General features: G+C 46.8%; 3 protein-coding genes across 4 annotated transcripts; 1 reads left to right on the top strand and 2 right to left on the bottom strand.

The window, feature by feature from the left end:
- Nucleotides 1-2,776: 2,776 nt before the first annotated feature.
- sde2 (SDE2 telomere maintenance homolog (S. pombe)) lies at nucleotides 2,777-6,601 on the bottom strand. 2 transcript variants are annotated; one of them, XM_041036690.1, is made up of 8 exons: nucleotides 6,455-6,601; nucleotides 5,301-5,418; nucleotides 5,075-5,186; nucleotides 4,774-4,943; nucleotides 4,541-4,670; nucleotides 4,154-4,294; nucleotides 3,813-3,981; nucleotides 2,777-3,669 (listed from the first exon to the last, which is right to left on the bottom strand). In XM_041036690.1, exons 1-8 carry the CDS (start codon nucleotides 6,551-6,553, stop codon nucleotides 3,457-3,459), a joined length of 1,152 nt encoding a protein of 383 aa, XP_040892624.1. In that variant the 5' UTR covers nucleotides 6,554-6,601; the 3' UTR covers nucleotides 2,777-3,456. The 2 variants fall into 2 exon arrangements, with proteins under 2 accessions (XP_040892624.1, XP_040892623.1); XM_041036689.1 differs by having other exon boundaries at nucleotides 3,813-4,032; nucleotides 6,455-6,600.
- A 111-nt stretch (nucleotides 6,602-6,712) lies between these two features.
- mrps28 (mitochondrial ribosomal protein S28) lies at nucleotides 6,713-7,548 on the top strand. The gene has a single exon (XM_041036691.1). The coding sequence runs from the start codon at nucleotides 6,743-6,745 to the stop codon at nucleotides 7,301-7,303; it is 561 nt and encodes a 186-aa protein (XP_040892625.1). The 5' UTR covers nucleotides 6,713-6,742; the 3' UTR covers nucleotides 7,304-7,548.
- A 395-nt stretch (nucleotides 7,549-7,943) lies between these two features.
- On the bottom strand, nucleotides 7,944-22,350 carry LOC121180492 (calpain-1 catalytic subunit-like). Its single transcript, XM_041035948.1, has 23 exons — nucleotides 22,254-22,350; nucleotides 20,486-20,515; nucleotides 19,632-19,872; nucleotides 19,385-19,454; nucleotides 16,136-16,254; nucleotides 15,301-15,434; nucleotides 14,279-14,447; nucleotides 13,478-13,561; nucleotides 13,309-13,394; nucleotides 13,157-13,231; nucleotides 12,920-13,080; nucleotides 11,986-12,155; nucleotides 11,641-11,652; nucleotides 11,350-11,561; nucleotides 11,224-11,263; nucleotides 11,075-11,140; nucleotides 10,794-10,851; nucleotides 10,356-10,420; nucleotides 10,139-10,207; nucleotides 9,631-9,709; nucleotides 9,440-9,553; nucleotides 9,186-9,244; nucleotides 7,944-9,040 (listed from the first exon to the last, which is right to left on the bottom strand). Exons 3-23 carry the CDS (start codon nucleotides 19,869-19,871, stop codon nucleotides 9,014-9,016), a joined length of 2,109 nt encoding a protein of 702 aa, XP_040891882.1. The 5' UTR covers nucleotide 19,872; nucleotides 20,486-20,515; nucleotides 22,254-22,350; the 3' UTR covers nucleotides 7,944-9,013.
- Nucleotides 22,351-22,603: the final 253 nt, after the last annotated feature.

The following is a 22,603-nucleotide window of genomic DNA, read 5'->3' as shown; positions in this document are numbered from 1 at the left end:
ATTTTGAGGTCAAAAAAAATTTTGACTTTTTTTGGCCGATTTTGACCACATACTATACTATGACATTTTGAGGTCAAAAAAAAATTTGACTTTTTTTGGTCGATTTTGACACCTTGCTATACTATGACGTTTTTTATGACATTTTGAGGTCAAAAAAAAATTTGACTTTTTTTGGTCGATTTTGACGACATACTATACTATTACGTTTTTTTATGACATTTTGAGGTCAAAAAAAATTTTTGACTTTTTTTGGCCGATTTTGACGACATACTATACTATGACGTTTTTTATGACATTTTGAGGTCAAAAAAATTTTTGACTTTTTTCTGGCCGATTTTGACGACATACTATACTATGACGTTTTTTATGACATTTTGAGGTCAAAAAAAAATTTGACTTTTTTTGGTCGATTTTGACGACATACTATACTATGACGTTTTTTATGACATTTTGAGGTAAAAAAAAAATGTAACATTTTTTGGCCGATTTTGACGACATACTATACTATGACGTTTTTCATGACATTTTGAGGTCAAAAAAATTTTTGACTTTTTTTTGGCCGATTTTGACGACATACTATACTATGACGTTTTTTATGACATTTTGAGGTCAAAAAAAAATTTGACTTTTTTTGGCCTAATTAGACGCCTTACTATACTATGACGTTTTTTATGACATTTTGAGGTCAAAAAAAATTTTTGACTTTTTTTGGCCGATTTTGACGACATACTATACTATGACGTTTTTTATGACATTTTGAGGTCAAAAAAAATTTTGACTTTTTTTGGCCTAATTAGACGCCTTACTATACTATGACGTTTTTTATGACATTTTGAGGTCAAAAAAAATTTGACTTTTTTTGGCCGATTTTGACGACATACTATACTATGGCGTTTTTTAAGACATTTTGAGGTCAAAAAAAAATTGACTTTTTTTGGCCTAATTAGACGCCTTACTATACTATGACGTTTTTTATGACATTTTGAGGTCAAAAAAAAAATTGACTTTTTTTGGCCGATTTTGACGACATACTATACTATGACGTTTTTTATGACATCTTTAGGCCGTTCTGAAAAATGACTTTTTTTGGCCCATTTTGACGCCTTACTATACTATGACGTTTTTTATGACATTTTGAGGTCTTACTAAAAAATCACTTTTTTGTGCATATTTTGACGCCTTACAGCCAGTGATGGCTGGTCAATGCTTTGTCAAAACGTTGACACCTGATTCAAACAGTTCATTACCCAAGGCTTCAATGACACAGTGCTTGAGTAGGACATCTAGTGGTCAGTAAAATGAAGTGCAATCAAGATGTGTCATTTCTTGGTTCATGGATTGTTTGGGATTTGATTCGCCATGCTCATTCTTTGTCTACACTACATGTTTGTATGGTTTCAAGGTGACATGATAAAATACATATATTAAACATATATATTAAATACATAGGCTGTATTACTTGACACGTGTGATTGTTGTAGGAAACAGCCATATACTTGGCCTGATATTTTGTGTTATGAATCATAAGCTATCCTTAAAGAAGTCTAAATAGTCCATCGCTTAAAAGATGTTGAAAACCATGTTTGTTATTTGGCATAGCTGATTGTAACCCTACATAATCTTCACTTATATTTTGTTGTGAAACATTGAAATGGTGGTGGTACATTCATGAGATGTGTTCTACAAATACAGACTGATGGAATTTTCACATGGTACTGATTCAGATAACCTTTATTGTCATTCCCTCTACGTTCAGGTACATATTAGGAACGAGATTACGTTGCCCCAGCTCAGAAGATCACAGTATGTAGAGGTAGATAAGGAAAACCACAATAAGGTACAAGAAAAATAAATTTCCATAAAAATAAGGATAAAATAACATAAAATACAAAGTATTTACAAAGTAACTAAGTCTTTTCAGCATAGTGGAGGTTGAGAATGGTAAGAATATACACATATATTTATATATACACAGATATATATCTATATCTTTCCAAATATATATATTTTTTATTTTACATTTATATCCTAGACCGCAGGCAGAGAGGTCCCAGTGATTTTCTCCCAGTGAGATACACTCTCTATGGTGCTTCTGTAAAAGGTGGTGAGGATTGGGGGGGTGGGGGGGGGGGGGGGGGGGGGGGGTCGGGGGGCGGGTGTGATGTCCTCATCCTGCGGAGGAAGTGTAAACGCTGCTGTGCTCGTGTCACCAGAGACATGGTGTCACATGCTGCTCCCCACCACCTCCACCGCGGTGTTGTCAGTTAGCAGTGGGGAGCAGCAGGGCTCATCTCCTGCGTTTTATCAAAGTTAAGGATTAGACTGTTACTTCTGCACCAGTCCACCAGCTGCTCCACCTCCTGTCTGTACACTCTGTCATCATTGTTTCGGATGAGGCCCACTACCGTTGTATCATCCGCATACTCGATGATGGATCTGGAGACGCAGTCGTGGGCCATCAGAGTGAAGAGCAAAGGGCTCAGGACGCAGCCCTGAGGGGAGCCAGTGCTCAGCCTGATGACGAGGAGGTGTCCTCCCCACACGGACAGACTGGGGGCGGTTGGTGAGGACGTCCAACAGCCAGTTGCACAGGGTGGTGTTGAATCCAAGTGTCGTCAGCATTCTCACCTGGGAGTTTTTCTCCTCCAGATGGTCCTGAGACTGCTGCAAATACAGATTATATCATGGTCTGTCCTGGGCTTCGTTGGTGAAGAGGTTTATGTGTCCGTGTGTAAAGAGGGCGGGGCTGAAGAACAGGGCAGTGGGCGTGCTTGTGTAACTGTATGAGTTTTAATTAAGACTCAATCGGTCTCTTCTTTTACAAACTTTCGTTCACACAGCACAGATGAGGCTGGGATACACAGGAAATGTTTGGCTATATAGAATATATCTATCACTCCATCTACAACACGTCAACACTACTAACTCTGAAAACACAGAACAACCACAACAAACCCTAGTGTGAAGTCTGATGAACTCACAGCAGCAGCTTCTGGACAGGAAGTGAGGGTCTGTCTCCTCTCAGCAGGTGAGGACACCTGTACATCACTGCAGCCAGGTGAGACTTTCGACAGAAGAGACAAACTTTGTTTTATTTGGAGACGTCTGAATAAAAACTGGTGTTCAATCAAATGTTTGACACGTTAGCAAGCGTTTTACAAACTCGTGTGACAGAGACAAGAAATTCAGCAGTTTGTACAATCCTGGTTCCTGATTGGTCAAATCAGTTGCTGTCCCTGCACTGACCTCTGACCTGTCCCACTGGATCAGTCTGACCCAGGTCTCTTCACAGCTTTTTCCTGTCATCTGATTTATTCTGTCCAACGTGAAAAAAAACACACAAAAAAAACCCGCTGACCAATGAAAAACCACGACAGCGACTTTCAGAAATCCTCTGATCTGATGCAGGTGAGGCCAAGAAACTCCGCCCGGTCCCCGTCCCCGCCTCTGACCTCTTCACTTCCTCTTGGCCTTGCCAGGTTTGGCGAGCAGCTCCGGGTCGATCTGATCTGGGGTCAGTCCTCTGATGGAGAAGAGTCGGGCAGCGCGCTCTGACAACGTCCCCCCACACTTCAACCCACGAGACATCAGTTCCTCCTTCAGGACATCCAGACCCAGAGACTCCAACTGATGGACTGACGATACTGAGGACAGATCCACTGACAGGTGCTGCGGGGGGGGGGGCTTCAGTTATTATTTCATTTAATTTGTAATTCATTTATTTTAACGTTATTCAAGACCTGCAGAGACAGTTTGGCCTCTAATGATGTCACAGGGAAAAAAATATGGCAGCAGAGAGAGGACAAACTAACCTGAGACCGACAGCTGGACTCCTCTGATGCTTTGGAAGATTCTGGAGGTTTCTGGTCCTCTGTGGGTCTGATGGTCTGGTCTGTGGAGGTTTCTGGAGGTTTCTGGTCCTCTGTGGGTCTGATGGTCTGGTCTGTGGAGGTTTCTGGAGGTTTCTGGTCCTCTGTGGGTCTGATGGTCTGGTCTGTGGAGGTTTCTGGAGGTTTCTGGTCCTCTGTGGGTCTGAACATACAAGTTTGGCCAAAGATAATTTAAATAAACTGACATAAAAATATAAAATTCTGACTAATTCATGGAACTGCTTCCAGACCTGGATCTGGTCTACGGTGGAGATGATCTGTACCTGCTGCTCTGCTCAGGCTCCGCCTCCTCTCTCTGTATCGCCACGGTAACAGCTCCACAGCTGTCGGAGGACGTGGACGGAGACTCGTCATCGCCTTCGTCCTCTGAGCTCAGCAGCTCATCCAGCTCACCCAATCCGGTCCTGTAACCATGACGACAGATTTGAAAACACTGTCACCACAATAAAAGCCTCTTCATCATGTTTGTTGGCGTCTGGTTTGGCTGTGACTCAAACAGCTGCAGAAACGTGGAGAACGTGATGAGAACACCATGTGTGCATGTGGCGAAGGCTCAGTCTCCTCACGCTCCAGTGTTTATTCGTCGGCCTGTTTCACAGCTGCTGTTTTTTAATCTGTGAATAAAAACATGGACAGAAACAGAAACTCACCAGAAACACGCTGCTGTCTTCGCCTGCTTCTTCTTCTTCTCCTCCGGCTGCTCACTCTGATCCCAGTTTGGTCTCTTTGCTGCTGAGACGCCGTCCACCTTCACCTGACTGCTGGAGGACGCCTGCAGACCTGAAACACACGGCGATGGAGAGAGGAGCGCCTGGGTCGGTCAATAACTCATGCAAACAGCATCAAACTGAGGTCGAACCATCGCACACACACACACACACACCTTTGAGCACAGAGTCCTCCAGCCTCTCCGACAGGTCGTGACACTGCTGCTGATATTCTGGATCGGTGAACTGATGTTTGGGTTCTGACAGTTTCCGCTGCAGACGCTCCAGGCGACGCTGCTCCTTCTCTGCCTCACGCTCCGCCTGCTTCTTCAGCCACTCCGCCATCCTGCAGAAAACACAGAAGAAGAATTAGCTCAACGTGAACACACACACCACAGAAGAAGGGAGCGGGATCAGATTTCAGGCGGTTATTCGACTGCGACCTGAGCTCTGTGAGGAGCTCTCTGCCATGCTCACTCTTTCTCGTGGTTTACATCTCGGAGACGTCGTCCGCTCAAATCTCTGCAGGCTTCACGGTTCGTCGTCTTCTCGATCTGAGCGCCGAGAGCTCGCAGCATGGAACCAAACCCTGAAACACACACACAGCTTTGAGTATTTCAGCGATCAATCTCTTTTCACTGAGTTTCACTGTGTTCAGGCTGCGACCGCTGAACAGCTGGAACCGTGTATTTCCTGGACATACCTCCCTTCCCTCCACAGAGGCGAGGCTCCAGGTGATAGATGGCTCCATGCTGCAGAGGATCCTCCAGATCCAACAGTCGACCGTTTCTGACGACGTAGAAATCACCAGAGGAAACTCCCTGCAGAAGCAAACACGCTGAGGTCAGAGACCGTGGAGATGTGACCGCCAAAGGAGAGGCGGTTCCACCTAACCTGCTCCAGGTGAACTTCAGAGGATCAGATCCAAACCTGTCAACAGCCCAAACTACCGACCAATCAGATCACTGGAAACACTGAGTCATCATTCCTACAGGATCCTGACAGGGACAAAAGAGTTTCCAATAAAGAAAGTGAATGATAAAGAGCGTCAGGTCAGAGGGAGAGTTTTTTCTTTAATGGGACAGAATTCCTGACAGACTCTGATTCCATCACTGCAGCTCAGAGTAACATGAGGAGACTTCACCTGGTTTTACCTGCTTCACCTGTTCACAGTCATTTGTTCCTGATTCAGTGAGAAACTTCAGAATAATTCTTCTTCTTATTGACAGTAAATCCTCAGTCTGACTTTATCAGCTGTCAGTTAGTTCCACTGTTTCTCTTCTGTTCTGCTCATGTGATCATGTTGTTTCCATCTCACCTGTGGATGAACTGTACCTGAGTTTAGCAGCAGGTGTCACCGTTTCTTCTCTCATCACATTCAGGACTTTATTCGTGTTTACTGTAATTCACGCTCAGCCTCTGTCACATGAACGCGCTCAGAGCAGATAAACCCAGAGTGAACTGAAGCAGGCGGATCCAGGACCAGGCTCAGTGACGCCGGTATGCTGGAGCCTCTGGAGGCCTGAGTCAGCAGTGACACGGACTCATTAACTAAAGCTACCTTCACTATTACTTTACCGGGCGCGGTGAGTTTAACGTTTACAAACCGTTTAACGAACCGTTTCTTGTTCTGTTCTCTGCTGTATATATTCTACATACATGTTAGCACCGCAGAAGCTGCTTTTCATCGTACTGTACGTGTAGAAACACACAGTAACAACAAAACGCATTCTTCTTCACGGTCAGTCGAGGCTAGCTAACGTTAGCACGTCGGCTAACAGCTACACTCGCTCCGGGTTCAACCATTTGCACGCGCATTGTTTCCGTTTTTCCGCCTCGGTCTGGCGCGTCTCTCACCTGTAGCTGGACGAACCGGGTCAGAACATCTCGGACCACAGAACCGTCCGGAAATACCAAGTTACGCCTGGACCTCGGAGCGTTCACACACACCTCCATCTTAGATTCTTCAGCTAGGATGAGGAAGTGCGCACGCGCAGTTCCACTTCTCCTTTGCTCATGCGCAGTCACGTCACTAAGGCTCCACCTGCTGGATCAACCACCATCTGTTGCGTAGCGTGGAGACGGCAGGTGGCGCTCTAACTGTTTCTGATACCGGAAGTTGAAGGACGTTTCCTGCTCACGCTGATGTCGGACAAAATGGCGGCATTGCGGACGGTCGTGACTCCGTCCAGGTGTGAACTCCGGCTCTTCTCCTGTAGGTTAATCAGAAGCTATTTCAGCTCAGACTCCAGCGCGACCTCCGGCAGCGACCAGCCCGCCGACAGACCCAAATCCGGCTTCGCTGCCGCCTTCGACCTACAGTCGGAGCTCCGGCGGGAGGGGGCCAGCGTCGCGGCCGACCTCGGAGGCTCTTCCTCCGACCAGGTCGTAAGCTTCGCCTCGCTGCTGCGCCGGTCACCGCTGATCCAGATGGGACCGGCCAAGGACAGATTGGTGGTCGGGAGAATCTTCCATGTGGTCCAGGACGATCTGTACATCGACTTCGGCGGCAAGTTCCACTGTGTGTGCCGGCGGCCCGCGGACGGAGGAGAGAAGCTGCAGCGGGGCAGCAGAGTCCGTCTGCGGCTGCAGGACGTGGAGCTCACAGCCCGTTTTTTGGGGGCCAAAACCGACACCACGCTGCTGGAGGCCCAGGCCGTGTTACTGGGCCCGCTGGAGGGACGGGAAAACCAGAACCGGGACTGAGCAGGCAGGCTGTGTGAGCCTGCTTAGGTTAAATCAGAAGTTTTCTAAAGGCAGTCTGGCAGCGCCAAGCCCGAGACTGGAGGAAAAAGGCCAGACATTTCTGTTTGTGTTGTTCGTGATTAACTGTGGAGGCGGGAAAACTGCGCAGCTGCAGATATCACTGATGTGTGTGATGCTTTGGACTCTGGACTGCAGCTGTGATCCGTGAGGACCAGCTGTCATTCAAATAATAAAAGTTAAAGTAAGCAGTGTGTGTGTTGTTCTTCCCCACGATGACCAGGCTTCAGACTGATCTCTGTTCATTTATGGAAGAGAAAAGATAAATGTAAAAACAAGTGAAGTTTTTATTAACAGTCCACAAACTCTGACGTTCCGTCAGACGTTTAGAGTTTTGATGTATCAGCTGTTTTTATTTCTAACTGCACCAGTTTGTATGTAGAGCCACATGAATGGAGATTCATTAATAAACTACTCATTAAATTAAGATCACAATTATGTTATTCTTAAACTTTTGATGCATTTATGACCAAAACTTCACCGAGCTCAGGTGTACCTCCCCCGGCAGAAACAACAGGTGTGTGAGTCACATGATGCAGGTTCTGAGTTCAGTTTAAATCAAACAGAGTCAGTTCATCTGTTTCCCTTCTGTTCTTTAATAAGTGAAACACAAAGCTGATGTTTGCATTAGGATCTGCTACATCAGAGTTTGTCTGAGCTGAACCTGAACGCCTCCTTCACCTGCCTCCTCCACCTGATGAGGCCTTCATGTCCTGTGAGGAAAGCAGACAGTAGGGAGGAGGTGTGACAGAGGTGTAACAACATCAGCTCAGTCTCATTCATAAATAAATACATGCAGAGTTGCAGCGCCCTCTATCTGACAGGGTGAATAAATGCAGCAGCAGGAGAGTTTACAGTGATTAGGCTTCAGTACTGTGATACAGGAGTACTGGAGTAGTGATGCAGTACTGTCATTATGTGTTACTGTAGTACTGTATTGATTCCACTGCAGTGTACCACACCGTGTCTGCTCAGGTCTCCTCTGAGCTCAGGCTATGGAGGATCACTGCTGCCACAAACAGAACATCAGGAACACAGCTGGATTTAAGGAGCCCTGAGGAGGAGGGGGGGGGGGGGGGTCTGAGGTGTCGGACGGAGACTAAACGGAACATGAAGAAGACTTCAGGACGTAAACACAGAGTTTTAAATAGTTTTTAAATCCTCTTTGAAAACAGTGAAACATGTTGTACATGTCTGTCAGAGCTCAGTGATTCACACTGTTCTCTTTTCACAATAAAAGCTCGGCATACTGATCCAAGGTGGGTTGAATCAAGTGCGACTGGACTAGAAGACGATGATTAATAACAGACGAGCTGAGAGTGATGATTTAACTTCGGATTCATTCTGACTCGGGTATGTCAGAACAGTTTTAGGACCTGCTTCCTTCTGCTTTTTGGACCGAATCAGAACATTTATTTTAAATATCCTCATTTCATCATGTGTTTCTGTTCAGGCAGCAGTGATCCTCCAAACCCAGGACCTGAAGCTGGAAGACTGATGGTGTCGTGACTGCAGAGCAGCGCTGCAGTAGTAGTGCTGCAGTAGTGCAGCAGCGTGGTACAGCTGCAGTGGGACATGTTTGCGCTCAGGTTGGTTGTTAGCTGTCGTGTGGTTCTTCCTGTTGGAGGCACTTTGAAGCAGCAGGAAGTTTTTTCATCCACACATGGTCATGTAGAGAAACTGAGGAGAGAAGAGAAGGAAGCTGCTGTAAATCCACTGACAGCTGAATGAACCTGCACTCAGAGAGTCCTGAGTCTGTCCTCAGAGGCTGCAGCTGCAGACAGTGTGAGACCAGTGTCTGGCTTTAATCTGGTTCAGGTTTTACCTCAATGAGGTTCATCTCCACAGTTCCTGTCCCGTCTTTGCTCAGCTCCTGGAAGGCCTCTGAAAAAAACACACACACACACACACGTTTGCACCTAAACTCAGTTCTAACCTGAATCTTAAAACTTAACCCTCAAACAGCCACAACAACAGAACAACAACCATCTTAGAAAATGTGCGAAAGCTCCAAAGGAACAACAGGAAGCTGATCTGCTCTTCACATTCGAACAACATGGCCTCGCAGACTGTACGCACTGAACATGGCCTCCAGTTTGACCAGGCAGCAGGTGAAGTTGTCGAAGTCGATGATCTCGTTGTCGGCGTATCGAGCGACCAGCATCTGATACAGCTTGTTGTTCAGTCTGAACCCTGAGGACGAAGGACATCACAGGTTAGTCTGATGACAGGTCAGAAATGCTGGGATACCCAGAGTTAAGGTGATTTACCGCCATTTTCCAGGGCCAGACGCATCTCGTAGGAGCTCATACATCCAGATTTATCCAGATCGAACTCTCTGAAGATTCCCTGCAGAGTTCAGATCACAGCAGGTAAAGGTGAGCAGCTCACTGACGTCAGAGTCTTCACACCGTTGAAAACCCACTGTCAGATTTATTTAACCTTCATTTTTAACCACGGTTACACCTTCCTGCGTTTTCTCCATCCAGAGAACAGCTCAGACCTGGACCCGTCGTTATGAAAACGTTAAACAGGTTTCCCCACACTGGACCAGGTTATTCTCCAAGTCGGGTCAGACCTGCTCAGGTGTTGTGTGAAGTCATCATGTACTAAAAAGAACAAGCTACATCTCACCTGTACATGTGTGTCTCAGTAAGCTGTGAGACATCAATCGTCCTTCAGGCACATTTTCACACAGCTGCTCTCTGTGAAGCTCCAACTACAAACTTTTATTTTGAAAACTACATTACCTTCCGCCTCTGAACCTCTCGGACTCACCAGCCACTTCCTGATCTTGTTCCACAGAATCTGAAACTCCAGCAGACCGAGCCGAGCGCTGCCGTCTTTCTGAGGTCGAGTCAAGGTCAAAACTAAAGAGGTGCAAACTCAGAGGAATGGTTTCAGCCCATGGATCAGCGACCATTACTGCTGAGCTCTTTACAGATCCCACCGTCAGTCTTTAGTTTTCCAGCAGACAGCAGCAGAGTGAGGATACGTCCATAAGGCTGACCATGGCTCTGCAGGACTCCATACTGAAACCATCGGTCTGCAGGTCTCTGTCTATTAACAACCACAGAAGAAGAACCACAGTCAGAGCACATCCACACGTGTGTGAGCGTCGGAGCGTCTCAGGGAGGGTTCAGAGGCGAATCCAGAGTTTCTAAGTTTAGATGGCTTCATGTGCTGATCTAAACGGTACCTGGCCTGAGTTCTCAGGCCAGGTACCGTTTAGATCAGCTCTGACTCCAGCGCAGCTTAATGATTTATATTCTGCTTCCGACTCTTTTCATATCTGAGTTTTTCTTAAATTATGAGGTGTGTGTGTGTTCTTGAACTGGGCATCCTGAATCAGCTGACAGGAAATCCGTTGAAAATCTAACAGTCAGAAACTTTACTGATCTTTACTGATTTAGAGACAATGATGGTAACTCACGTTTGGACACGACTCGGTTCAGGATGGTCCTCAGCTCTCGTACTGAGACTTCCATGTCCTGAAGACAGAAAATATTATATCGCCATTTTCATCATTTCTGATTTTTCCCTGATTAAAGTCCTGCAGCCCTGAAACCACAGAGTCTTTGTCATTAGCTTTGGCGTTAGCCTGGATGCTAACTGGTAAAGTTTTCTGTTTAGGTTTGAATCATTTCCGAAAACCTCCACCAAAGAAGAAGAAGAGGGACCTGTTTTTAGATTTAAAGGTACAGGACGACTCACTTCTCCAGACAGCTGAGCGAACATGGACCTGAAGGAGTCATCGATGTCGCTCTCTGAGATTTCCTCCTGAGGAGAAGAAGAGCCACAGCTTTCAGTGGACGTTTGATGTGAGAGCAAAGTAAATGTGATTTAAAGACAGAATTTTTTACCTCTTCATCGAAGTTCACCGCCACGTCGTCGTCCATCTCCCTGCAGAGATTCACACACTGATGCTGACTCCAGAAACTTTACGAAACTCAATAAATAAAAACTTGTTTCTGATGCAACAGACTCACTCGACTGCCGACTGTTTCTCGGTGAACACCCTCAGGACAAAGTCAGCCTCCTTCGAGGGTTCAAAGGTCGATGGGACGATCAGGTAGTCGCCCGGCGGGAGGCGGAGCCTGCTGCTCACCTCTCGTAGATTGATGAAGGTCTCGGAGCGAGCGCAGGAGGAGTGACGCAGGAAGAAGTCCTTCTTCATGTGGACGCTGGGACAGCCTTGGTACTGACAGACAGACGGACACCAACGTTAGCTTTAACGAAGGCGTCTGATTTGTTTCTGATCAGACTGTGGACGGACTCACCTCCTCAGGAATCTGTGCATGAGACAAAACACAGACAAGAAAAGTCAGAACACACTTGGAACCACTGGTGTTGAAACAGTCAGTGTTTCTAAGAACATGCTGGTGTTTACTTTGGTTCTGTCTGTGCTGCTGCTGCGTGCTAACTCTGATGTTACCAGGATGTTACTACGCTGTCGGCTGGGTTGATGGTTGTTGGGTTAGGGGTTGTTAGGTTGTTGCTAGGAGGAAACAGATGTGGATTCTGGGATGGTTGCTATGAAGGTTCTGGTGAGTGTTAGGGTGTCCTGATTACATGTAGAGTAGAGCGGGCCAGAGAGAGCACTATGTTACATCATGACCTCTGACCTTGTAGATGGCAAAGCCAATGGTGTGCATGTCCTGTCCCTGGCGGCGGAAGCGGCGGCGGTCTTTCTGCATCAGGGCCACGAGGAAGCTGCAGGCGGCTTCGTCATCCTCAGGGTCGTCGTCTTCCTCCAGGAGGGAGATTTTATACTGAGGGTTGATCCAGAACGTGTCTGCAGAGAGGCAGCAACAGTCAAATGCATTGTGGGACATGTAGTCACCATAATCTTCCTCATCACCAAACCTCAGCCAGGCTCCCAGCGAACCTGCAGGGTCTTCATCAGGCCTCGTTTACCAGACAGAAGAATTCACACTAAACCTTTTGATGTGTGTTTGAGCGTTCATCTGGTTTCACAACGTCTGGTTTCACAACGCGTTCGTCTGGTTTCACAGACACTCTGACCTGCTGCTTCATCAGCGTTTCACCAGAGACGCTGAGCTTGGGGCGATGCTAACGACGCTAACCAACAGAACTGAGAAGGTCACGACACAGCGACTCTCACTTTGTTTAGCTGGATGTTTCCGATGCAAACGCAAAGGAGGTTGTGAGTGTGAGCGACAACGAGGGTCTAAAATGACAAACAGGAAAAACGACATCTGACTGCTGTACAGGTGATCGTACAGCAGTCAGATCACCTTCATGTTTTTGTGTGTAAACCCCGAACACGACCACCGACGACGCCATGATGTGTCACAGTGTCAGAGGTAAAATAATATCTTCACAGTTTGGATCCAGTGAGGATCATCTACAGAACATGAAACTCAGGAAGCAGACACAGAAAAATGTTCTAACAAACCAGGTGTATGTGCTCAGGTGCGGTCTGACGTGGTCTACACCGCCCCACGCTAATGTATGTCAGTACTGTTTGGGTATCGCTAGCTGCGGTTTCAAAGCCCTGATCAGCATCTGCCCCCCCCCCCCCCCCCCCCTCCTCACTGGGGTGGTTCCTGCAGCCCCCGGCGGTGCTGCCTCTCCTCCAGGTGCCTTCAAATGTCATGCTGGTCCAGAAACTGATGGAGTCCTCACTGAGAGCGTCCGGGGTCAGATTACAGATCTCCAACCTGGAGAACTGACGCAGAAAGTCCTGGAAAGACATCCTGAGACGCAGACAGACATTTTAGAGTCTTCATCCTGTAACTGAATGTCAGATTTGTCCTCACAGCACAAACCTACCAGAACTCTCCGTCCTCCATCTTACAGAGCATCTCGTCTTTCTCTGCAGAGTCGAGGGAGTTCCACTCTGAGGAGCTGAGACAACAACACACCGTCACTTTTCCTCCTGTCTCTCATGGACCTGCCTCACAGAATCAAACCGAAGCACTCACCTGTCACTCCACGCCCCGGTCCACTCCACCTGACCCCAGGGGTTTCTGATCCGAATCAGACGCTCCCGACGACCGCGGTACTCCACCTGCAGAGGGGAGGGCAGACCACACGAGTCAGAGTCAAAGAGTTCGGAGTCAGCGTCAGTTAAACACTGAGAGCTGGGCTGACCTGTCTGAGGCCGGTCACAGAGTAGGCGTGACCTTTAACCAGCTTCTTGAAGGTCACTGCCTCCATGTCGAAGGCGCTGGTGATCTGAGGACAGAGCGCACAGTTAGCGTGGTTAACACAAAGACACGGTCGAACCGAGTTTCAGCTCCACGCGTCAGGGTCAGCTGATCCGGAGCAAACAGGAAGCTCCCTGCTCCCTCTGAACAACTCCAAGTATAAAATATTCATCTGTGAGCAGCGACTGTAAAGTGCAGCGAGCATCGTGCCGCTCCGCAGATCACGTTAAGAAGAGTAAGTGATGTTTTGGGAAACATCTTTAAGAGCGTTCGTAGAAATGCTCTCAGAGGACGATCAGGCGGTGGAACAGGAAGTGTGATGTCAGCAGAACAAACAAACAAATAATTTATCTTCAGACCCATTACAGATTCATGTGCAGCCTCTCATGACTTCCAAGCATCACAAAACTGTTAATGACAGTTTCAAAGAATTTCAGAATAATCTTTACACTGCAGAGACCAGTGAGGACATCTCTGAGACTAATGCTGTCTCTGACAACATGAAGGTTCCAGTGACTGATCCAGAAGCTCAGACCTCCACGCAGCTACGGGCGCTCAGGACCAGACAGGTTTCAGCACGATCTGCCATCCTGTGTTCTGTAAACATGAAACACGACTGAAACTATCGCAAAAGGGTCAAAGGTCAAAGGTCAAAGAGCAGGACGTGCGTGGGATGTGTCCTGAACAGTCACTGCTCAGGCTGAAGTGGTCAGTGGATTCAAATGTGTGTGTGTGTGTTACTGACATCTATGGAGCAGCCCAGCAGTGATCCTCTCTCCAGAGCTTTGCTGATGATACGATGAAGATCTCTGGGAGCTTTCTTCAGCTCGTACATCTCCGCCACTCCGCCCGTAAAATCCTCAAAACCTTCAGTGGTGCTGCCGCCGGACAACGCCTCGTACGAGCCATTCAGCCTGGAATCACACCACGCACAATAAACACACACTAAGAACACTTCATTCTCTTCCTGTAATTAAAAAAGCCTCAGAAACATCCAGAGCACCGTGAGGAACTCAGACTCTCAGCACAGTTTTAGTTTGACGTCTCAGCTGATTTTTAGAAATCAACTTTGAAAACCTCCTGATTTCTTTGAGTGAACTCTGATCTGTGTTTCTGAGCATTCAGAGTCTACAGCCAGCAGGAAACATGTGAGTGTAATCAGGAACATGCACTGAAAGTACTGACCGATCATTACTGACTCCAGGTGGAGCGAAATTATCGCAGAAAAACTGCAACTACTGATTTTCATTATGGATTCATCTGCTGATTAGCTTCTTGATTGATCTACTGATTGTTTGGTTTAGTAAAAAAATCAGTGAGTGTCCGTCACCATTACCCAAAGTTCAAATGGAAACTTTCCAGTGTCTGTTCTGTTCAGCCGCTGCTTTCAGGTGGAATCGCTTCTGCATATTTAACTGATGACAGAGCTTCATGTTTTTAAAGTCTGGATGTGTTTCGCTTGTAAACGTGACCAGTTACTGCAGCAGACTTTCCTCTGAGGCGTGGTGAGGAGACTGAAGAGTGGCACAAAAAGGAAACAGGTAGGAGCACAGGTAGGAGCACAGGTAGGAGCACAGGTAGAAGCACAGGTAGGAGCACAGGTAGGAGCACAGGTAGAAGCACAGGTGGGAGCACAGGTAGGAGCACAGGTAGAAGCACAGGTAGGAGCACAGGTAGGAGCACAGGTAGGAGCACAGGTAGGAGCACCTCTGGACTGCTCTTAAGTACAGTCCATGAGTAAACGTACGTGGACTTTGATGGTCTTACTTGGCGTAGGCCTTCTCCAGAAGGGCGCTCCAGAACTCGCTGCCTTCAGCCGAGTGGACAAACATCAGTTCTCCGTCTTTGACCGGCAGACGGTCGTCGATCACCACGTCCACCCACTCCCCGAACTGCCAGAACTGTGGACCAGAGACAGAGGAGGAATCAAACGGAGGGAGGTCAGTCCAGCTCTCTTCAGAGGTGCTGGCTCCTGGGTGTCTGGTACAGGAGGGGTGGGGGGGGGGGGTTTACCTGTCTGTGTCCAGGTGCCCATTTTCATCTGTATGTGGATAAACGTGTTTTATTTTGAAATTGGCATAAAGTTTTCTGAGCGAAGCCTAATGGGAGCACCTGGACCGCCCGGAGATCGGAGGGTCGCCGGTTCGATTCCTAGAACAAAGGATATGGGTGGTGGTGAAGGAGACACCCCCCCTGCCAGGCACCCATCCACCCCGGCTCCCTGGGTGCCTGACTGGGCAGCCCCAGCATCTGTAGTGCATGTGCATGTGTGTGTTTGGTTCACTTAGTGTGGGTAAAACGCAGAGATACACTTCCACAGCTCGAGGGATCAATAAAATACTGAACTTTAAAAATTTGACGACAGCGCTGTGCTTTACCACAGCACACCTGATCCTGAACGTCTCAGCAATAGATTGTAAAATAAAGATGAATGTGGAGAACAGTTTGAAGGAAGGTGGACAATAAAGTTCTCTGAATCTGAATCGGAAAATTCTTTCTTTTTTATGGTTAAATGCGAACGACTTCATCTTCAAGCAGAATTTGTCCCTTTTAAAGGAAAACTGGCGACATTCCTCTGCCGGACAGGAAGGTGGAGTCTAACCTGGAAGTGGAAGATGCCGACGTATTGGTAGCCGAAGCTCTGACCGTGAGGAACGACACGATGCAGCAGCCGTTCGTTCAGAGTCAGAGAGCCGATAGCAGCCAGGAGCCAACAGTCACCTGCGAAACAACCAGAGTTCAGACAGACAAACACTTCAACTGCTTTCACCCTGAGTTATTACTCTTCAGGTCACAGTTCAGTTGCTTTCAGCTCCTTCTCTATAATTCAGAGCTCAAATATTTTCAGTAAAGACACTGAAACAGACACATCGACGGCTTTCGATTCAGCTTCAGCTGTAACTCTCACAGGCGTTAGAACATATGAACGTTTTCTCAACACGTTCAGGTTTCACCAGCGAGCTCATGGAAACCTCCTGAACGTTTGTATTGATATTTCGATCTGATTATCTCATGATCACAGATTCATCGTCAATCAGACCATTACCAGAAATTAAGGATTTATATGAAATTATTTATATAAAAATCTAAATCTTGTTCTAAATATCTTGATCTAAATATGTCGTTAAACTGGGACAAGCAGCGTTAAAATCTAAAGCACCGTCAGTTAACTGGACGCACTGAGGTTAGCGCCAGAGGTGATGCTGATGATGATGATGCTGCTGATGCTGCTGCTGATGATGATGATGATGATGATGAAGAGTGGAGGAAATGAACAGAGCTCATGTCCTGACTCAGTTACTGGAAATGTTTGTTCTGCATCAGCGTGTTAATGGTCCGACTGAACGTCAGCTGACTCCATTATCAGCCCGACGGTCTGCGGGGACACACTGATGCTATGCTAAATGCTAACATCAACAACAACATTAGATGCTTTAACAGTAAGTTGCTAATGTTTCCTGCTGGTGGAGTTTCCATCATGTCCATTCACTGATCAATAATCTGATCCGAGGTCAGGAGTGATTGGCTGAGAGCTGCTTTCAGCTGCTTCCTGTTGTCTCGTGTTTAAAAGGAAACGTCCTGGTTCAGTGGATAAACACTGTAACAGGTAAATATGGATTTCATGCTCTTTTGTTTATTTCTATGTGTCTTAATAAATATAACCAAACTGTGTACTTCACTCATACTAATGTACTACATTTTATACTTTTATTTTATACTAAAACGACTTTTTAATGCTTTATTTAAATTATATATATATATATATATATATATATATAAAATATTTTTTTTATTATTAGGAATAAATGCAGGTGAGGCTGTCTACCTGTTCGCACGCTGCTGTCTGATTGGCTGTTGGTGAATCTTTTAAAGCAGAGAGCAGCTGTGGAGCAGCTGTGGCACCAGCAGTGTCCAGCAGGTGGAGCTCTGCCAACTCGTGGTGGGGTGGGGGTGGGGCATACTGATCATTCCTGTCCAACCTCTGTTTACAACCACACCAGGAACTTATTTTTTTTACACAACTACACACTGGCACACACACTGTGAGGACTCCACCCTGAGCTGGTTGGAGCCAGACTTCCCTCCTCTGCTCTGTGACTCACTCACACTCGTCTTTCTGTCCTGGTGAGGACACTAACGTTCCACGTTTCTCTGCTCCGTCCTGTATTGTGAGTTTTAAACAGCTGCTGACAGTGTGGGACGACGGTGTCCTCCATGATGTTCTCTGCTGTCGCTGGTTATTTCTCTGTGTTTAACAGAGCACGAACCATTAATCGGTGGTTTGAATGTAACGTCTGTCCACAGATGGAAAACAGGCTCCTGTCTGACTCTGAACCATAACTCTGGGTTATGGGTCCTTTGTTAATGTGCAAAAATAAACCCATCAATCAATCAATCAATCAATAAAGAACATTAACCCTGAGTCTTGGGACGAAGCTGCAGACAGTCTGAAAGCTACACAGACTGTTTCCTGCAGTGGACACAGGTGTTTCAGTGTCTGACAGACAGGAAGCAGCAGAACCGCTGCTCAGGAACCACGAGAACATCGACTGTCACGTGTTCTCCGTCCAAAAAAAACACGAGACCAGAGTTTGGTGAGGTCCTGGATGGAGAGGTGTGTAGGACTGCAGAGTCCTCAGAGGGATCTGAGCTGAGACAACCCTGAGACACAAAAATGAGTTCAGGTGAAGCTGTTTACTTCCAGATGTGTATCAGAACAGACCTGATCCAACTGACCCAGGCCTGTCCAGGCCTGTCCAACCCTGTCCAACCCTGTCCAGTTGTTATGACCAAACTGTGTTGACGGTTTGGACACACACACTCAGCAGCGACGAGGACACTGCGCTGACGGATTGGTTTGTGTTTGTGTGTCTCAGAAAGCTGCAGGTGGAATTCCTCTCAGCTGATTCCTAGAAAACTGTAACCGCAGACACGCTCTACGTCCCAGACAGGTTGAGCCGCTCCCAGTGCATGCTGGGAGCTCTGGTCTGTCAAAGACTGAGTGGTTCAGAGAACTGAGGACGCTCCCTGCCCTGTTCGATGTTTCAGAGTCATCTGTGCTTTTCTACGTGACCTTTCATTAATCGTTCACGTATTTAGTTAATTATCAACTTTCTCTGTTTTTTATGTTGCCTGGAAATTTTTACTTTAATATTCATTCATATTATTTGTGTTTGTGTGTAAATAAAAACATCAGTGTCAGTTGTGATATGGGCCCAGTCTGAGTCCAGTCTGAGTCCAGTCTGAGTCCAGTCTGAGCCCAGTCTGAGCCCAGTCTGAGTCCAGTCTGAGCCCAGTCTGAGCCCAGTCTGAACCCAGTCTGAGCCCAGTCTGAGCCCAGTCTGAGTCCAGTCTGAGCCCAGTCTGAGCCCAGTCTGAACCCAGTCTGAGCCCAGTCTGAACCCAGTCTGAGCCCAGTCTGAGCCCAGTCTGAACACTGAGTGGACGTGACAGAAACAGCACATACTCTGTATGAACTGTAAACAGGATTCAGAGACGATTTTTCATGTTGAACGCTCTGTTTATATCACCGTCTCCTAGCAACAGTTGTCAAGGATGTTTCCCTTAAACCACAAACTGTGAGTGAGGTCACATGACCAGCTGACAGGAAATCTCGTCCAGCTGCAGACGAGCTCAGGTATCAGTGCCTGTGTAATGACTTTTAACCCGCAGAGGTTTTATAAAAGTGAGTTTTATCTTTGTGATGTCATCACCGTGTAAAGTCAATGGCTGAGCGGCGGAAACGCTAATGAGCATGTGCACAACACGGAAGCAAGAAAACAGTTATGGATCATGGATGAGAGAGCAAGCGCTATTCCTGAGCATACGACCATGATGCTGACAGACTCACCCAGAACCCCCTGACAGATGTCCGTCCTGGTGGCTCCACCCACAATGAACTGAGGGTCTTCTGTCAGCTCCTGAAACAAACAATCCGGGGGGGGGGGGGGGGTAAAAACAACAGGAAGTCAGCAAGACAACCCCAGTCTAGGACCTACAACCTGTAGAAGCTTCTGGGGATTTCAGTGTTCTGGTTCTCACAGGTCTATGTTCTATTGTTCTATCAGATTCTACAGTAGAACAGTTCTGGTTCTTACTATTGGTCTCTTCCACTCAACCCCTCTGGTCTTGGCACTGAAGGGTCCTAGTTCCTTGAAGCCCAGAGAGGCCGGTTCTGCAGGGAACATTGGGTCCTCAAACAGGAATCCATTCTGTAGGCAGTCCTCCTTCAAGGCCTGGTAGTCCTGGTTCAGGTAGCGCACAGCCTGCTGGACTGAGCCCAGACCCGCAGCCCTCTGCCGGTCCTTGTGGATCCGCCCGGACACGCCTCCAAACATTCTGACCCACAACACATAAAATAAAAACCTGATCAGTAACAGATCAGCAAAATTCAAGGTTCACAGCTGTTAGCATCATAGTTCTGAGGATATTAGCATCAGTCAGTCCAGCTCGTCCGTCTGGTCCAGACTGAAACATGCTGGATGGATATGATGATGATGATGATGATGATACTCCCATCAGCCCCAGCTGTACGCTGTGTCCACTGCTGAGTGGCTAATGTTAGCATGCTAACACACTAAGCTAAGATGGTAAACATGGTAAACATTATAGCTGCTAAATATTAGCATGTTAGCATACCGATGTTAGCATTTAGCTGAAAGCACCAGTGCGGCTAGCAGGGCCAGAGCTAATCAAAATGAAAACTCTGCAGGAGCTCATGACTTCAGCTCTGTGTTCTGGAACATTCAGGTTCTCTCTGAACACAGAGTTTGCAGTTTGGTCACATGATGAAAGAGAAAACGTTTGTCTCTAAGTTCCCACAGCTGTTCAACCACAGCTGTTCAACCACATCTGTTCAACCACATCTGTAACCGAGACTGGACAAACTGGATCAGACTTAAGTAAACAGACCAGATCACAGAGCGAAGTGACAACATGCAGATGTTTGTACCTGACTGCTGTTCGATGGACTCGTAGGAAGCTGGCAGGAAACAGAAGAGTGGTTAGTTACAGTTAACTGGTGACCAGTCACATTACTACAACTTATCACTAAACCTAAACAGTTCCTGTCACCTCTGGTTTCATTCAGCAGCTTCATCACAGAGCAACAAAGAGAAAAACCTGACGACACTGTGGAGTTGAGACTATCAGTGAAATAACAGTTTGAACTGTGCAGGTTTTTCTTTGTGACACCTGCAGACATGACACTGAGGTTCCAGCAGTTTATTCAGACCCTGGAATTTGTAAAAACTATGAGGAAAATGGGACATTTCCCAAAACAACTGCTCCATTTACAGCCAAGTCCATATTCATTCATTATTCATGGATTATTGGAAATATCTGTAGAGAAAGATCACATTGTTCAGGGTCAGCTGACCTGCACCTGCTGGGAACTGACTCTTTGACTCTGATCTCCTGCTGGAACGTTAAAGTTAAGATAAACTGTTAACCATTCTCATTGTTCTCATTATTTTCTGAACTGAATAATTAGTAACTGAATTAATTTAATCAATGTTTTCATCAGAGCTGAAAACAATCAGGATTCAGTGTGTGGCAGCAGCAGCAGAGTGTTGTCCCATCTTCAGATCCCACCAATCAGACAGCCTGAGAGGGAATGAGCTGAATCAGCTGAAAGCTCTGTGTGTTTCCTCTGGAGCTGCAGACTGGTATCAGACTGGGCTGTGAGAGCTGACTGGTTTGATTCCAGTTCCAGCCTGCTCTCTCAGAACAAGCAGACAGACACACAGAGCATCAGTGATTATCAGCTCACTTCCTGCTCAGACCACTGATCCAAAGCACAATAACAGCGTGAGAACTGAGGACTCTCACAGACTCTCTGTGACTCAGTGAGTCAGGTGTCAGGTCCTCCAGCCTCCATGGTGTGGCCCTGGCCTTGTAGAGGGACTCTGTGTCTGATCCGGTCTAAAGATCTGAACGGTTTGAGTTTATATTTGCTGTAAAGTTTGGGCTTTTTCTGTGTGTCAGTCATGAACAGACATGAAAACCTCAGTCATGTTGTTCCATCACACGACTGACTGTGAGAAACCAACAGCACCGACACACCTGACAGGTGTTTTACCCAGTAATCGACTCCACTGAGTGAAAAATGCATCATCATCTCCTGAACATCCAACGAACATATGAACAGTCAAAAACAAAGGTGTTGAGTTCACTGTCAGAGAACAGCAGCAGATATTTCAGTTTCACTGATGTCTGAGCTGTCAGACTCACCACGGGACAGACTCCTGCACGTTCCTCTGCTGTAGCTGATCCAGTGGTTTGGTGATAGGTCAGATTTGTCTATGCTGTGGCCATACCATTCACGGAGAACAAAGTTTCCCATAAAAAATACATAATCAATATTATTTAAAGTCTACTTCGCATGTATTTGGTTTAAACGGAGAAAAATCTTCAAGCTCGTTGATATTTTACGATGTAAAATTTAAACAAAACATGTTGAGCTCCGTGTGGAGTCAGTCTGAGCCCGGTGTATTCACGGTCATATTGATAATAGTTCGCTAACTGATAACTGAATGATCATCGGTGTTTCATCGGTGATTGGCCAATAAACATGATGATGTAATCATTTTCTGCTGGACCAAAGCGAAAACAGCTCATCAGACTCATATGTTACTGCATACTGAACACAGAGAACAGACCAGTACAGACCAGTACAGACCACAGCTGCCAGTCAAACCATCACAGATGTAAACACTCACCGGGTGTGTCGCAGTCCTCCGACCCTCAGCCCTGGATGCGGTCAGTTGTCCGGTCAGTAGTCCGGTCAGGTGTCCTGTGTGCACTGGCTCCGGCTGCTGAGGATGCTGTGTTCAAGTACCGAGCCCCTCCCGGCGGGAGGGGCGGAGCTACAGCATCAGCACAACATGTGCGAGTTAAAGAGCCCAAACGCCACCAATAACAGGCTGAGTCCGTTACTGTCTGAATCTGAACAGAGTGTAAGGAAACGGCAGCAGCAGCTGTTTTATCTCATTTACTGTGCTCCAGTCGCCCGGTTAGCTCAGGTGGTAGAGCACCACGCTCACTCTCACAGGGTCCTAGGTTTGAATCC

This window comes from Toxotes jaculatrix, chromosome 4, assembly GCF_017976425.1.
Source record: "Toxotes jaculatrix isolate fToxJac2 chromosome 4, fToxJac2.pri, whole genome shotgun sequence".
NCBI classification, from domain to species: Eukaryota; Metazoa; Chordata; class Actinopteri; family Toxotidae; genus Toxotes; species Toxotes jaculatrix.
The sequence above is the reverse complement of the archived record's forward strand: the minus strand, read 5'-3'. Positions and strand labels throughout refer to the sequence as shown.

Excerpts from the sequence above, each read along its gene's own strand:
- sde2 (XM_041036689.1), bottom strand. The coding sequence starts at position 6,553 with ATGGAGGTGTGTGTGAACGCTCCGAGGTCCAGGCGTAACTTGGTATTT. Across the intron at positions 4,944-5,074 it reads GATGTAAACCACGAGAAAGA|GATGGCGGAGTGGCTGAAGA; the intron begins GTGAGCATGGCA and ends TGTTTTCTGCAG. Across the intron at positions 4,033-4,153 it reads GAGCCTGAGCAGAGCAGCAG|ACCCACAGAGGACCAGAAAC; the intron begins GTACAGATCATC and ends TTGTATGTTCAG.
- mrps28 (XM_041036691.1), top strand. The coding sequence starts at position 6,743 with ATGTCGGACAAAATGGCGGCATTGCGGACGGTCGTGACTCCGTCCAGG.
- LOC121180492 (XM_041035948.1), bottom strand. The coding sequence starts at position 19,871 with ATGTTTGGAGGCGTGTCCGGGCGGATCCACAAGGACCGGCAGAGGGCT. Across the intron at positions 13,081-13,156 it reads ATGGAGGACGGAGAGTTCTG|GATGTCTTTCCAGGACTTTC; the intron begins GTAGGTTTGTGC and ends TCTGCGTCTCAG. Across the intron at positions 11,141-11,223 it reads CGGTGAACTTCGATGAAGAG|GAGGAAATCTCAGAGAGCGA; the intron begins GTAAAAAATTCT and ends TCTTCTCCTCAG.